This window comes from Rhinopithecus bieti, unplaced genomic scaffold (genome assembly GCF_001698545.2).
Source record: "Rhinopithecus bieti isolate Rb0 unplaced genomic scaffold, ASM169854v2 scaffold_12721, whole genome shotgun sequence".
Lineage (NCBI taxonomy): Eukaryota > Metazoa > Chordata > Mammalia > Primates > Cercopithecidae > Rhinopithecus > Rhinopithecus bieti.
Window position 1 is genome coordinate 319,869 of NW_016807380.1, and position 15,936 is coordinate 335,804.

Consider the following 15,936-nt stretch of genomic DNA (forward strand, 5'->3'; position numbering starts at 1 on the left):
ACATCTGAATAATAAGACTACAAAGAAAAAATAATCACCATAAAAGTCAGGATGGAGATTATCTGGGAGATGAAAGGGTTGCAATGTGGGTTTCTGCGTTAGCTGGCAATGTTCTATTTTTGACCCTGGGTTGATTACAAAAGTTTTCACCTGATATAACAAAGATAGAAAATAAGAGAAAACAGATTGAGAAAATCAGAGGTTCAAGCAGAAATATCCACATATGAAAACAGAAAAACAGTGGAGAAAAAATTATCAAACTAGAAGAAAACATCCCAGTACTGAAAGACAGAAGTAACCAGATTGAAAAGGCCACAAGTGTCCAGCAAACTGAATAAAAAAGACCTGTTCCAAGAAAAACAAGGATAAAGATACTACACTGAGAAAGAGATAAAAGGGCAACTAACAAGGGACTGAGAATAATAATCATTACAGCAATATTACAAGTCAGAAGACAGTGAAGTATTCACTTAAAAATCTGAGTGAAAAATAAATTCTGGGTGAAAATCAACTTTATAACCAGCCAAATTATCGATCAAGGGACTAAAAAGAGTAAGTAAAGCTGGGCAACAGTGGCACACTCCTGTAGTCCCAGCTATTCCAGAGGCTGAGGCAGGAGGATCACTTGAGCCTAGTTCAGGGCTGTAGTGTACTATGATCATGACTGTGAATAGCCACTACACTCCACCCTGGGCAACACAGAGAGACCCTATCTCTAAAATGTATTTTTAAAAAAAGAGAGAGTGTGTGTGTGAGTGAAAATTAGAACATTTTCAGCCATATAGTCTTTAAAGATTTATCCCCCAAGCACACTTTATTTGAGCTTAATAAAGCTAAACAGAGGGAGTAAACCAAATAAAAGGCAGGCATGGAATGCAAGGTATGTCACATAGAAGAGAAGAGAAAGGAATTCCCAGGATGATGGTAAAGGAAAGCCCCAACAACTTCCATGCAGCAGGCCTAGAGAACCAGTCCAAATTAGAGCAGAACTCCAGAAGAGCTCCAGGAGGGTATCTCTAAGAAAAATAAATGGCACTGATAAATTATATAACAGATTGACATTGTGGAAAAGTGCACTGTGAGACATTTTGTGGAACAACTGAAGATAGATGAAGATTTTAACATTCAAAGAAAACTAGGCAAACTTTGTTTTTTAATGAGGCAATTTTTAAACATAGTTGTATAAGAAAAAAATTTAAATCTAGAAATAACAGCTAACAAGTGTTTGACACTATTCTAAATTCTTTTTTTTTTTGAGACAGAGTCTCGCTCTGTCACCCAGACTGGAGTGCAGTGGCATGATGTTGGCTCCAGACTGGAGTGCAGTGGCGTGATGCTGGCTCACTGCAACCTCTGCTTCCCGGGTTCAAGGAATTCTCCTGCCTCAGTCTCCCGGGTAGCTGGGATTACAGGCGTGTGCCACCACACCCGGCTAATTTTTTGTATTTTTGGTAGAGACGGGGTTTCACCATGTAAGCCAGGATGATCTCGATCTCCTGACCTCATGATTTGCCCGCCTTGGCCTCCCAAAGTGCTGGGATTACAGGTGTGAGCCACCATACCTGACCTCTAAATTCTTTACAAGCATTAACTAACCCTCACCACTACTTTGTGGTACCATATTCTATGTGGTTCTTCATATGTAAACAATTTTTATATACTCACAAACGAAAACAGTTTAAAATGTTTTATATAACTATATTGAAAGAATGAGGAGAGGAGCAATGAATTTCTTTCTCATCTAACAGTTTATAGAGAAAGTTTTCTCTATAACATTATGTTTCATCTAACATGTTATAGAGAATATATTTATAGAGAAAGCTTACCCCCTTACTCCTCTCCTCATTCATTCTCATCTAACATTATAAAAAATATATAAAATTGATGAATCTAAATGCAGTGCGATTTTATTTAGAGATATAAAGAATTAGCTAACAGTTAAAAGTTATTGCCGCTAGGAGTGGGAAGGGGTGGAGGAAACAGACAAGAAACTACATTGTTTTGGTAAAAAGCCTTTTAATTTCAAAATTATCTGATGTTTTAAACTCTTAGCAAGTAGCTTGCCATTAAATATTCCAAATTTACTTTTTAAAAGACAGAAAATGATAAAAGCAGTGAAGACAAACCCTTGGTAACATCAACATCCATGGCAGTGCTTCAAAAGGATATTCTCTGAAATACTAGTTCTAAAGAACATTAATAGTTGGTATGTGAAAAAACTGTTTCAATAACCAATTAATATCCTCAGAGATCTGAGAAAATATTGCATCCATGAAATAATGACCTCTGAGAAATAGAATTATAGCCAAAGTAAAAATTTCAAGAGAAGAAAAACCAACGATAGGTAATAAGAGAAAACAGATTAAGACAACCAGAGGCTCAATCTAAGACATCCAATGTATGAAAACAGAAAAAAGGTGGGGAAAAATTATCAAAGAAAAAGTAGAAGAAAAAACATCCCAGTAACCAGGTAAACCGTGGGGCTTTTCACAAAAGGACTTCTTGGAGATTTTAATATGTTAAGAAATACTTTATAGTTTTCTCTGACATGAGACAACAGAAACTCCACACTCCCTTTCCTTAAAACAGCTCAAGAAACAATTGTCTAAAACAGTGGTTCTCAACTCAAGTCCATAAACCAGTACTGACCTACAGCAAAGTAAGAAAAGCAAGAACAATGTATTCAGTATTTAAGTTAGTTGACTTAAAAGACCCTCTTCTTTTTGAGACGGAGTCTCGCTCTGCCGCCCAGGCTAGAGTGCAGTGGCCGGATCTCAGCTCACTGCAAGCTCCGCCTCCCAGGTTCACGCCATTCTCCTGCCTCAGCCTCCCGAGTAGCTGGGACTACAGGCGCCCGCCACCTCACCCGGCTAGTTTTTTGTATTTTTTAGTAGAGACGGGATTTCACCGTGTTAGCCAGGATGGTCTCGATCTCCTGACCTCGTGATCCGCTCATCTCGGCCTCCCAAAGTGCTGGGATTACAGGTTAAAACATTCTTACTTTCTAAAATGAAATGTTGGCAATCTTGTCAGTACACTATCTCCACCCCACCAAAGAGTTAATGGTTCATGAAAGGTAAGTACAGGAATCTCTGGAAAACTCTTATTTGAATGATGGACAAACAACTCCAGAGGGGCTAAGCACAGTGGCTGTTGCCTATAATCCCAGCACTTTGGGACGCTGAAGTGGGAGGACTGCTTGAGGCCAGAAGTTTGAGAACTAGTCTGCGTAACATGCAAGATCTTGTATTGCCAAGTTTTAAAAACGTTTTAAATACAAAATTAAAAATGCTTTTTTATAAAAGAATCCCAAGGAAAAGAAGTCACCAGAGAAATATAAAGATAACCCAGAGAGTAAAATATTACCAAAAAAATGAGAAAATACAACTAAGTAGTAGTATACCAGATGTACCAGACAGGTTAAGTAAAATGAGTAATAAAAACTGTTTATTGAATATAACAATTCAAATGTCACATATGAGCACTGACTTCAAATGCCAGACTGCATGGGGTTTAGAAGTGAGGACTAACAGACTGAGTTTAGCTTATTTTAAAAGTTCAGCTCCTCAAAAAGGTCAAAAAAGTTTTAGGGGCAAAAAAAGTTTGAACATTCATACAAGCTACTGGTTACAAAAATGGAGAAGTTATTAAAACTAGGAAAAATAACGTAACCAAGAATATTCACATTCCAACAATCCTACTCTCTTACTTTCATAAACTGATGATTAAACCTGAATCTTCTGTGTAAAAGATATATTAAAAGTACAATCAGTCAGGCGCGGTGGCTCATGCCTCTAAGCCCAGCACTTTGGGAGGCCAAGGCAGGCAGATCACCTTAGGTCAGGAGTTCGAGACCTGCCTGGCCAGCATAGAGAAATCCCCATCTCTACTAAAAATACAAAAATTGGCCAGCCACGGTGGCTCATGCATGTAATCCCAACACTTTGGGAGGCCAAGGCGGGCAGATCACCTGAGGTCAGGAGTTCGAGACCCACCTGGCCAGCATGGAGAAACCCCATCTCTACTAAAATACAAAATTGGCCAGGTATGGTGGCTCACACCTATAATCCCAGCACTTTGGGAGGCCAAGGTGGGAGGATCACGAGGTCAGGAGATAGAGACCATTCTGGCTAACACAGTGAAACCGTCTCTACTAAAACACAAAAAATTAGCCAGGTGTGGTGGCAGGCGACTGTAGTCCCAGCTACTCGGGAGGCTGAGGCAAGCGAATGGCATGAACCCGGGAGGCAGAGCTTGCAGTGAGCCAAGATGGTGCCATCACACTCCAGCCTGGCGGACAGAGCAAAACTCCATCTCAAAAAAAAAAAAAAAAAAAAAATCCCAGCACTTTGGGAGGCCAAGGTGGGAGGATCACGAGGTCAGGAGATAGAGACCATTCTGGCTAACACAGTGAAACCGTCTCTACTAAAAACACAAAAAATTAGCCAGGTGTGGTGGCAGGCGACTGTAGTCCCAGCTACTCGGGAGGCTGAGGCAAGCGAATGGCATGAACCCGGGAGGCAGAGCTTGCAGTGAGCCAAGATGGTGCCATCACACTCCAGCCTGGCGGACAGAGCAAAACTCCATCTCAAAAAAAAAAAAAAAAAAAAAATTAGGCAGGCGTGGTGGTGCACACCTGTGATCCCAGCTACTCTGGAGGCTAAGGCAGGAGAATCGCTTGAACCTGGGAGGCGCAGGTTGCAGTAAGCCAAGATCGCGCCACTGCACTCCAGCCTGGGTGACACAGTGAGACTCCATCTTTAAAAAGAAAAAAAAAAAAAGTACAATCAAGCTATTAATACTTTGGAGGCTAAGACAGGAATATCGCTTGAGGCTAGGAGTTCAGGACCAGCATGGGCAATATAACAAGACCCCCCACACACACACACACAATCTCTAAAACAATGAAAAAATTAAGCCAGGCATAGTGGTGAGAGCGTGTACTCCCAACTACTTGGGAGGCTGAAGTGTGACAATAGCCTGGGCCCAGGAGTACAAAAGCTACAGTGATACAGTGAACTATGAGAGCTGTGATTGCACCACTGCACTCGAGAGGCTCCATCTCTCTCTTTTTTTTTCTTAAGGCAATATCAATTTCTAGAAATTTACAGTCTAATAACTCCATGTAAACAAGTGGAACATGCATTTTGAATTACAATTGAAAATAAACATTTTGCTCATCACTGGAACTCTAAAACTTTTCAAGGTATGGCATAAAGTAGGGACTTAAAAATCTCTCTTGAATAAACTAATCAAAGTGTGTATTTATCAATACACATACAAGTAAATCCTCCATTTATCAAGCAAATATCACTATCCTATAAAAGCACATATTCTATTACAGAGCCCCAAATTTATTTATGTATTTATCTAGAATTAAAAAGCCAAAAAAGCTCTTACAAATTGTACTTAATTTCACCTCATTTGAAAATTGCAACTAAAAGTAGAGGCAAATTCTCCTCCCCAACCTCAAGTTCAGCCTGAGCCCCAAGAATTAAAATAGCTTAACCACCTAACAGGTCAGACAATGAACACAGGTGTTCACAATTTCAGTGAGTGTGGCTTTAGTACTCTTCATGAAATTACAGAAAATATTTTTTAAATATCCTAAAAAATATGATAAAATGTCAGTTTTATAGAACACCTTTGTATGTTTGTGTTTCTACCAAAAGCATGTATTTCTGTGATCACAAAAATACTTTATAAACTATAAAAAATACAGATCTTAAGTTTTTTTAAAAAATTGTAAATGAGGTCAGGCATGGTGGCTCATGCCTGTAATCCCAGCACTCCACACTGGTAGGCCAAGGCAGGCAGATCGTTTGAGGTCAGGAGTTCCATACCAGCCTGGCCAATGTGGTGAAACCCCATCTCTACTAAAAAACACAAAAATTAGCCAGGCACATTGGCACACAGCTGTAATCCCAGCTACTTGCGTGGCTGAGACATGCTTGAACCCAGGAGGCAGAGTTGCAGTGAGCTGAGATCGCACCACTGCATTCCCGCCTGGGCAAGAAAGTGAGATTCCATTTCAAAAAAAAACTGTAAATGACACTGTCAAATATATCAAGTATTTTCAAAATGGCAAATACCAAACATTTAGAAACAGTAATAGATTTCAAAAATATATGTGATTTCTTTTAAAGCCAGTATGACAATCGGTAAAATCTTTACATCACAATATCCAAAGCCATCTAAATTATTTGTGCAAAAGGAATCCTTGATATTATCTCACATATACAATGAATAACAAAGAAAGGTTAACTACAGACTTAAAACACCAAAACCAACAAGGCCGGCCGGGCGCGGTGACTCAAGCCTGTAATCCCAGCACTTTGGGAGGCCGAGATGGGCGGATCACGAGGTCAGGAGATCGAGACCATCCTGGCTAACACAGTGAAACCACGTCTCTACTAAAAAATACAAAAAAATTAGCTGGGCGAGGTGGCAGGCGCCTGTAGTCCCAGCTGCTCGGGAGGCTGAGGCAGGAGAATGGCGTGAACCTGGGAGGCGGAGCTTGCAGTGAGCCCAGATCTCGCCACTGCACTCTAGCCTGGGCGACAGACTGAGACTCCATCTCAAAAAAAAAAAAAAAAAACCAACAAGGCCAATAATACACATAAAAAACACAGAAAAATGTGAATTAAGTACAAGTATATACATTCATGTTCAAGTCCAGAATTTATAAAGTTGATTACATTACACAAAATGAGCCTCCACTAACAATTCAGGCAAGGATGAACTGGAAAGTTCAGCGTTTTCATTATAATCCTGCAGACTCTGGTCCTAAGACCAAGGAGAAAGAAATAATAGCACTGAGGGGCTCTTGCTGCAAGCCACTAACTGTACCCTAGAGTTTTAAAAGTTCCAACTACTACAAAGGAAAGTATGAGCTGGATCTTTGTTAGGTAGTAGAGTACATGGATCACAAGAGCTTGAAAATATCTTCATCTTACTATACCGTTTAACTTTCTCAAAAGCATTCATATCTAATTTTCTCCTCCCAATAATGCCATAAAATAGGAAGGAAAGACTACTGTTTAACAAATGAAAAATGTGGAACTCAGAAGTAAAATTACTTCCTTAAAGTTGTAAAGAAAGATAGGTAATGCTTGGCTCTACTATGGTAAACCCCAGTTAAGTGATACTACTTCTGAGACAAAGTTATTCTAGATATTTGTCACTTTTGGGTCCCAATTACAAACCAAGGTCACATACTGTGGGGAAGGCCAAGAATATTTTCAGACTTAGCAAATGGTGAAATCAGGCCATTCACTGCCATTATCCAGCCTCTTGTCCACAGTATATTTTGCCATTAAGGCCTTTTTATAGGTCTAACTGAAGTCATCTACCAGTGATGAAATGATGCATTTCCACAGATGGTTCAACTTGGTTGTTAAGTGTCCTCAGATACTAATACAAGTTGAGCGTCCCTATTCTAAAAGTCCAAAATCTGAAATGCTTCAAAATCTGAAACTTTCTAAGCATCAACCCCATGTGAAAAATTCCACATCTGACCTCATGACGGGTTGTAGTCAAACACAAGTGGCACAACACAGTTTATTCAGTGTCCCCAAGGAAAAAATAAGCTTTAGACTAAGCATACAATGTGTATATGAAACATAAATTAATTTTCTGTTTAAACTTGGGTCTCATCCCCAAGACATCTCATTTGTATACGCAAATTTCCAAAATCTGAAAAAGTCTAAAATCCAAAACCCTTCTGGTCCCAAGCATTTCAAATAGGGATATTCAACCTATAGCTGTCTGCCCAATTTTGACACAAGAAAAAGTTCAAAGACAGCTGACTGCAGTATACATTTTCAAAGCTCTGTATTTGAGTCTCATATAGACAAATACAAAAGGACTTTATAAATAGTTCTTCAAACACCAACAGAACTGGGAAACTAACATAATTACTAGGCTGATAATGCTACAAGTCAAATACAACATATTTGTTTTCTTCTCCCATAGGAATATGTCTTTGCATCTCAAGATTCACCTGGGGCTGTCTATCGACTATTCACAAACCAAGATCTTTCCCACCCAAGGCATTCATACATATTATACCTACTACCAAAATTGCCCTTCTTCCTCATCTTTTTTTTGAGACAGAGTCTCACTCTGTCACCCAGGCTAGAGTGCAGTGGTGCAATCTTGGCTCACTGCAGCCTCCGCCTCCTGGGTTCAAGTGAACCTCAGCCTCCTGAGTAGCTGGGATTACAGACACGCGCCACCACACCTGGCTAATTTTTTTGTATTTTTAGTAGAGACAGGGTTTCACCATGTTGGCCCAGCTGGTCTCAAACTCCTGGCCTCAAGCGATCTGCCCACCTCAGCCTCTCAAAGTGTTAGGATTACAGGTGTAAGCCAATGAGCCCAGCCCCCTCCTTCATTATTTACATAGCTGATCCTTCCTTCTAAGCATAGTCATGTGCTACACAGTAACGTTTTGGTCAAACACAGATTACATATGCAACAGTGGTCCCATAAGATTATAATGAAGCTGAAAAATTTCTATTACTCAGTGACTTTGTAACCACTGTAATGCAATGCTTTACAATGTGTTTGCAGTGACAATGTGTTTGTTTTATAGTTGGTATAAAACAAACCTACTGCACTGCCAGTAGCATAAAGTCTTGTGCATATACTCATTAGGTACAATACACAATATTAATAACAAACGACTATGTTACCAGTTTATGTATATGCTATTTAGTTGTCCCTTGGTATCCACAAGTCACTGGTCAGAGAACCTCCTGAGGATACCAAAATCCACAGATACTCAAGTTTTGCAGTATGACCCATAGAACCTATGGACGCTAAAAGTTGGCCCTGGCTAGGCCCAGTGACTCATGCCTGTAATCCCAGCACCTAAGGAGGCCAAGGCAGGAGGATTGTTTGAGGCCAGGAGTCCAAGACTAGCATAGGCAACATACCAAGACCCCGTTGCTACAGAGTATTTTAAAAATTAGCCAGGTGTGGTGGCAGGCACCTGTAGTCCTAGCTACGCAGGAGGCTGAGGTGAAAGGATCACTTGAGCCTGGGAGTGTGAGGGTACAGTGAGCTATGATCATGCCACTGCACTCCAGGCTGGGCAAGAGAGAGACCCTGTCTCTTTTAATGAAGAAAAAAACAAAAAGGCCAGGTGTGGTGGCTCACCCCTATAATCCCAGCACTTTGGGAGGCCAAGGCAGGCAGATCACGAGGTCAGGAGATCAAGACCATCCTGGTCAACATGGTGAAACCCCGTCTCTACTAAAAAAATACAAAAAAATTAGCCAGGCATGGTGTCAGGCACCTGTAGTCCCAATTACTCAGGAGACTGAGGCAGGACAATGGCACGAACCCGGGAGGCAGAGCTTGCAGTGATCTGAGATGGCACCACTGCCTGGACTCCATCTCAAAAAAAAAAAAAGGAAAAAAAGAAAAAAGAAAGGTAATGTCATTAGGATCCATAACTATATTATAACGACAATGCTTTGAAATTTTAAAAGTATTTTTAGTACTAGATAAGTGCTTCACAAACTACCCTTCTATCTCCCTGATTATGGGAGAATTCTTTAACTGCTATCAAAAAATCCTCAGAAATGAGAATCAATAGAGGGGTTCAAGTACCAATAAGAACTTTAAATTAAATGAAGACAGGAGAAAGTGATGCTTTATCTTATCAAGGAAAATGGTTTACTTTGTTTCTATATGTTCAAGTATTTATTTTAATACTCACATTTTTAGAGACAGGGCCTTGCTTTGTCACCCAGGCTGGAGTGCAGTGGCACATCATAGCTCTCATAGTTCACTGCAGTCTCAAACTCCTGGGCTCAAGCAATCCTCCTACCCAATCCTCCTGCCTCAGCCTCCTGAGTAACTGGGACTACCATGCCTGGCTCAGGAATAATTTAACAGAAGAAATTCAAGAATTGTACGATGAAAACCACATAATGTCAGAGAAAGAAATTAAATAAGATCTATGTAACTGGAAAGGCATCCCATGTTCATAGATGTTAATAATATTAAAATGACAAGTCTTCCCAAATCAATCTATAGATTCAATACAATACCTACCAAAATCCCAGCTGCGTTTTTTGCACAGACTCACAGATTAATCCTAAAATTTACATGGAAAAGTGAAAGGAACCCAGAATAGCCAAATTGTTTTTAAAAAAGAAAAAACTTGAGGACTCACACGTCCCAATTTCAAAACTTACTATGAAGTAATGGTAATTAAAACGTTATGGTACAGTCCTAAGTAGAAACACATAAATCAGTGGAATAAAACTGTGATCCAGGAACAAACTTTAACATGTATGGTTAATTTATTTTTGACAAGATTGTCAAACACAAGTCAATGATGAAAGAATTAGTTTTTTTAACAAATGGTACTAGAAAACTGGTATCCACATGCAAAACACTGAAGTCGGACCCCTACCTCACACCATATATAAAAAAATTAACTCAAAATAGATGACAGACCTAAATGTAAAAGCGAAAACTATAAAGCTCTTTAGATATGGCATCAAAAGCATAAGCAAAAGAAAAAAAAAGGAATAAACTGAACTTTAGCAAAATTAAAAACATTTGTGCTTAAAAGGACACCATCAAGAAAGTGAAAAGACAATCCACAGGATGGGAAAAAAAAAAGTCTGCAAATCATATCTGAAAAAAGACTTGTATCCAAAATATATGAAAAACTCTTACAACTCAAGAATAAAAAAGACAGCCCCATTTTTTAAATGAGTAAAAGACTTAAATAGTTCTCCAAAGGTATACAAATGGCCAACAAGCACATGGAAAGATCCTCAATATAATTAGCCATAAGTGAAATGCAAATCAAAACCACAATGAAATACCAATTCAAACCCTAGAATGGTTATAATCAAAAGACAGACTATAACAAGTATCAGTGAGGATGTGGATAAACTGGTGAGATAATCACTCACCAGACAATCACTTGTGAGATTGCAGAATGGTGCAGTCTTTTTGAAAAACAGGGCCGGGCGCGGTGGCTCAAGCCTGTAATCCCAGCACTTTGGGAGGCCGAGATGGGCGGATCACGAGGTCAGGAGATCGAGACCATCCTGGCTAACACAGTGAAACTCCGTCTCTACTAAAATACAAAACTAGCCGGGCGAGGTGGCAGGCGCCTGTAGTCCCAGCTACTCGGGAGGCTGAGGCGGGAGAATGGCGCAAACCCGGAAGGCGGAGTTTGCAGTGAGCTGAGATCCGGCCACTGCACTCCAGTCCGGGCGACAGAGCGAGACTCCGCCTCAAAAAAAAAAAAAAAAAAAAAAAAAGTTTGGCAGTTCCTCAAAACATTAATCCGAGTTATCATGTGACCCAGCAATTTCACTCCTAGATATGTGTACCCAAGAGAAACGAAAACATGTTCACCCAAACCTTATACATGAATGATCACTGAAGCATTACTTATAAAAGAAGTCAAAATGTGGGAACAACCCAAATGTCCATCAACTGATGAGAGACAAACAAAAAAGGTATATTCATATAACGAAATATCATTTGGCCCTAAAAATATATGAAGTGACTATAAATGCTACAACATTGCTGTACCTTGAAAACATTAACGATATAGTTTGGATTTTGTGTTCCTGCCCAATCTCCTGTCAAACTGTAATCCCCAATTGGAGGAAGGCCCTGGTGGGAAATGACTGGATCATGCAGGCAGATTTTCCCCCCTGCTGTTCTCATGATACTGAGTTCTCTGGTTGTTTAAAAGTGTGTGGCACCGCCCCCATCTAATCCTCCTGCTCTGGCCACTTGAAGAGGGCCACTCCGAGGGGAAGTTTCCTGAGGCCTCCCCGGTCATGCTTCCTGTATAGCCTGTGGAACCGTAAGCCAGTCAAAATTATTTTCTTTATAAATTACCCAGTCTCAGGTATTTCTTCATAGCAGTGCAAGAATGGACTAACACAGTTATGCTAAGTGAAGGAAGCCAGACATAAAAGGCCACATATTGTACATTTATATGAAATGTCCAGAACAGACAAATCTATACACACAGAAAGTAGATTAGTGGTTGCCAGAAGATAGGGGAGGGGTGAAGGGGAGTGACTGTTAATGGATTAAGATTTTCTTTTTGGGGTGATGAAAATGTTCTGAAATTAGGTAGTGGTGATGGTTGCACATGTGAGTATACTAAAAAAACCACTCAACTGTACACTTTCAAAGGTTGCATGTCAATTATGTACATATAACTATAGTATATAAATTATATCTCAATAAAACTTATTTAAAAACTGTACAGTTAAGATTTGTGCATTTCAATATACACTTTACCTAAAAATAAAACTTTAAAAAATAATAAAAACAATGGGCTGGGCTCAGTGGCTCAATCCCAACACTTTGGGAGGCCACAGCAGGAGGATTGCTTGAGGCCAGAAGTTCATGACCCGCCTGGGCAACACGGTAAGATCCCGTCTCTACAAAAAAAATTAAAAATTTAAAAATTAGCCAGGTGTGGTGGTATGCACCTGTAGTCCTAACTACTTGGCAGGCTAAGGCAGGAGGATCACTTCGGCCCAGGAGTTTGAGGCTGCAGTGAGTTATGATAGCACCACTTCACTCCAGCCTGGGTGACAGAGGAAGACCCTGTCTCTTTTTACAAAAAAAAAAAAAAAAAAAGAATGGATACATAAAAGTTCATTATTCTATTCTGCTCACTTTGTATTATGTTTGAAATATTCCTTAAGTGTTTTTTTACCTAAGTGTAAAAACAAAGTAATTTTTTTAAACAAAACATTCCTAATATCCATCTTTTGTTGTTTTTTGACACAGGAATCAGAATCTTGTATTTTAAAAAGACTAGAGAGGTCACTATCTTTCATTATTCTATTGCAATGTTATACGAAAACAGAAATACGACAGAAGACATGGTATGTGGTAAAAATGAATACTTCATCTTAAATGTACAAAAAGAATCTGAACTTTCTCAGTTCTACGGCAGTTCCTCATCCTTGGATTCCTGTGGTTTCCATGGTTAATGAAGGTAACAATTTCTCACTACATGGATGCAATAACCGCTAATACTGTGCTGTCCATTACAATAGCACTGCTACATATGGCCATTTAAATTTTAGTTTTAATGAATTAAATTATAAATTCAGTTCTTAGTCTCACTAGTTAACATTTCTAGTGTTCAATACCCACATGTGGCTACTGGCTACTGTACTGGATACGGCAGATATAGAACACTGCCATCACTGGAGAAATTTCTACTAGATAGCACTCTAATACCTAAGAAATATCCACAGGGAAACTTTTACATTCCAATTTAGGATTGTTATACTGGATTTCACAGCAATAAACAAATTTTCCTGAAGAACAGGGAAAACAAAGTACAAACATATTAGCCATCAAAGATCGTTCATGAAAGTGTAGACTAACTAAAACAGCAGTTAAGTTTTACTTTCAGAACCATCAAGCTACAGATGTTCGTCACGGCAACTCCTCAGTTTCCTCAAGACAGATGTAAAGATTATGCTGAAAAATGATTAAAGCAAATTATCCTTAAAAGATCCCACAAAAAGGAATATTTATAATCCATGAAACCAAAGAGTTAATGACCTACAGTAAAATACACAGAATAAAATGTCTTTCCTAACAGAGCTTTGAGGAAACGGGGATAATTTAAAGAACTATTAAATATAATTGTGTCATCTAGAAAAAAGGCTTAACAAGATGATTTCTGTACAACTAGTTCTAAAACTGTGTGTGCATTTCATCCTGATAGTCACACATTTCCGTTAATACCCACTAACATTATAAATGTAGTATCAGGAAGCAGGTGCGTTCTTAATTCAAATACTTGGAACAGTTTTAGCACTTTAAAAAACTGCAGGTGAACTAATTTTAAAATGTGAATTCAAATACATTTTTATATTTAGGAATCTGAAAAAATAACCGTCATTTTGTATTCCCTCTCAAGTTATAACTAAACTATCGGGCACTTAAAGCCATCAGTCTAAACAACTCCCTTTAAAGCACTTTCAAACCTTAAAAAGGTTATTATGAATTTAATTACACTTTATCCACATCAACTACTTCTACATTCAACTATCTTTGAAATTTACTGACAAAAAAAAAAAAGGAATTCCCAAGAGAGAACGAAACCATGGAAATTGAAACCACCTTGTAGGCTAGGTATACAGCAGGGTCACATGGAATCGACCTGAAGGAGAAAGTAACTACTATTACCATCGGAGGTTCTGGAGTCAAATTAAATCAGGTACTATTTACATATTTCTAGCTCTGTACTGACCTCACATGGTGCTTTCCTATGTATTACAGGCCTAGCTAGGTTTTCACATTTAAGTTAGTGTTACATGGTCTCTATCTTTAACCAAAGTTAAATGTTTTAAAGAATAGAGTAACATTCCACAAGCCTTTTCCCATTGTTCACAAACCCTTGCTGTTCGTCAGATCACCCCGATAAATCCATCTGTTCCCTCTAATTGCTTCCAAAGAAAAATTCAAGCAACCAAGGACACCAGATTGTAAAACACCGTCAGAGTTAGAGTTCTGGCACTACCGAAATATGTTAACAAATCTTGGCAAATTAGTTAAAATTCCTTAAGCCGTAATTACCTCAGTTGTAAAAATGAATACAATACAAATCTACATCCTAGATGTAGATTGTATGAGTTAGGTTTAATTAAACACAAGAAAGGCCTCAGATTTTTGGTGAGTTCCAAATATAAGGTACCCAGCTCTCCCCCATCTCACTTTCCCTCCCATCTCTTCCCTTTAAGCTTTCAGGTTGTGCTTCCAACCTCCACTTCAGTGTGTTCCCCTTATCCTTACCAGCACCTACACTCGACCCCCTTTACTCCAATTCCATCACCCTCCGATTCCAAGCTGCTACTTCCCTTTGCGCACTGCTAAGGTCCCAGGCAGCCCTCCACTCTGCTCCCCACATTTCCCTCAGCCCCCATTTCCCAACGGCTCCTCCTCTCGGCTCCCCACTCCCTCGTCACCAGGTTCATCCTGCCCCTCCAATCGTCTCCCGCCCCCAGGTTCCTTCCTGCCCTCCAAACACAGCTTCCCCGTCTCAACGTTTCATCTTCCTCCAACAGACTCCCCCAACGACCTACTCGCTCCTTTAGTCCCTATTTTCTCCAACACTCAACTGACTACTTCTCTTCATCCATTCTTTTCAATATACACATAAATGCAAAGGCACTCACATACAAGAGCCCCCACCCCCACCTTGGTCCTCCATCTTTCCCTTTTATACATGCTTCCTTTCTTCCTCCTTCTCCCCCACCCCCATCTCCTCCGGAAGAGTCTGTTCCCAGGCCAAGGTCTCTCACCTCATTCGGTCACTTCAGTGGTGCCAACCGCTTCATACAGGAAAAAACAACCAATCCGTCCCCGTGGGCGCTTCCCCTGCGAGTCCGAGCACTTACTGGGCACCTGCCCCACCGGGTACCCGGCACATATGCACGCACAAACCGAGGTCTTTGGAGACGAGGCTTGGGGGTAGAATGAGCGTTCTTACACCGGCCTCAAACACAGCCCACTTCAATACAGCCCCTCGCCATTTTGGTTTCCCGCGGACTGCCGGTGCATTCTGGGAGCGCGGAGCAACTCCGGTGCCGAATGGCAGCTCTCCAAAGCCGCGGGGGGGCAGGGACTGCGCGGCGAGCGCGGAGGAACACCGCGTCCTGCGTCCCCGGCTGGGGCTGAACAAAGAAGGACTCTTTAACGTTGCAGTGAGTCTCAGTCCTTCCGCCGCCGGGGCTAACACAATAATGAGCGCTGTGCTTCTGATCGTCGGCTGGCTGGGTCTGTTATACAGGAAAGGGTCGTGTGCGACCTTCGGTGTGCGTGCTTGTGACGGTGCTCTGTGCATCTTGCTGGGCCGATTTCTTTTCCCTGGAGAAAATCTTAACTGAAGCACGTTTCCTCTACCTTCAT

The 15,936-nt window shown here is 40.3% G+C and overlaps 1 protein-coding gene across 3 annotated transcripts in view; it reads right to left on the reverse strand.

Moving 5' to 3' along the window:
- Positions 1–15,629, reverse strand: part of MTF2 (metal response element binding transcription factor 2) — a 65,357-nt gene extending 49,728 nt beyond the window's left edge. For all 3 annotated transcript variants that reach the window (XM_017881625.1, XM_017881624.1, XM_017881623.1), the window contains exon 1: positions 15,330–15,629. Coding sequence is in view for 1 of the 3 variants with exons in the window: in XM_017881623.1 (XP_017737112.1) it covers positions 15,330–15,334 (5 nt within the window). In the remaining 2 variants the exon portion in view is untranslated. The remainder of the gene's footprint in view (positions 1–15,329) is intronic.
- Positions 15,630–15,936: the final 307 nt, after the last annotated feature.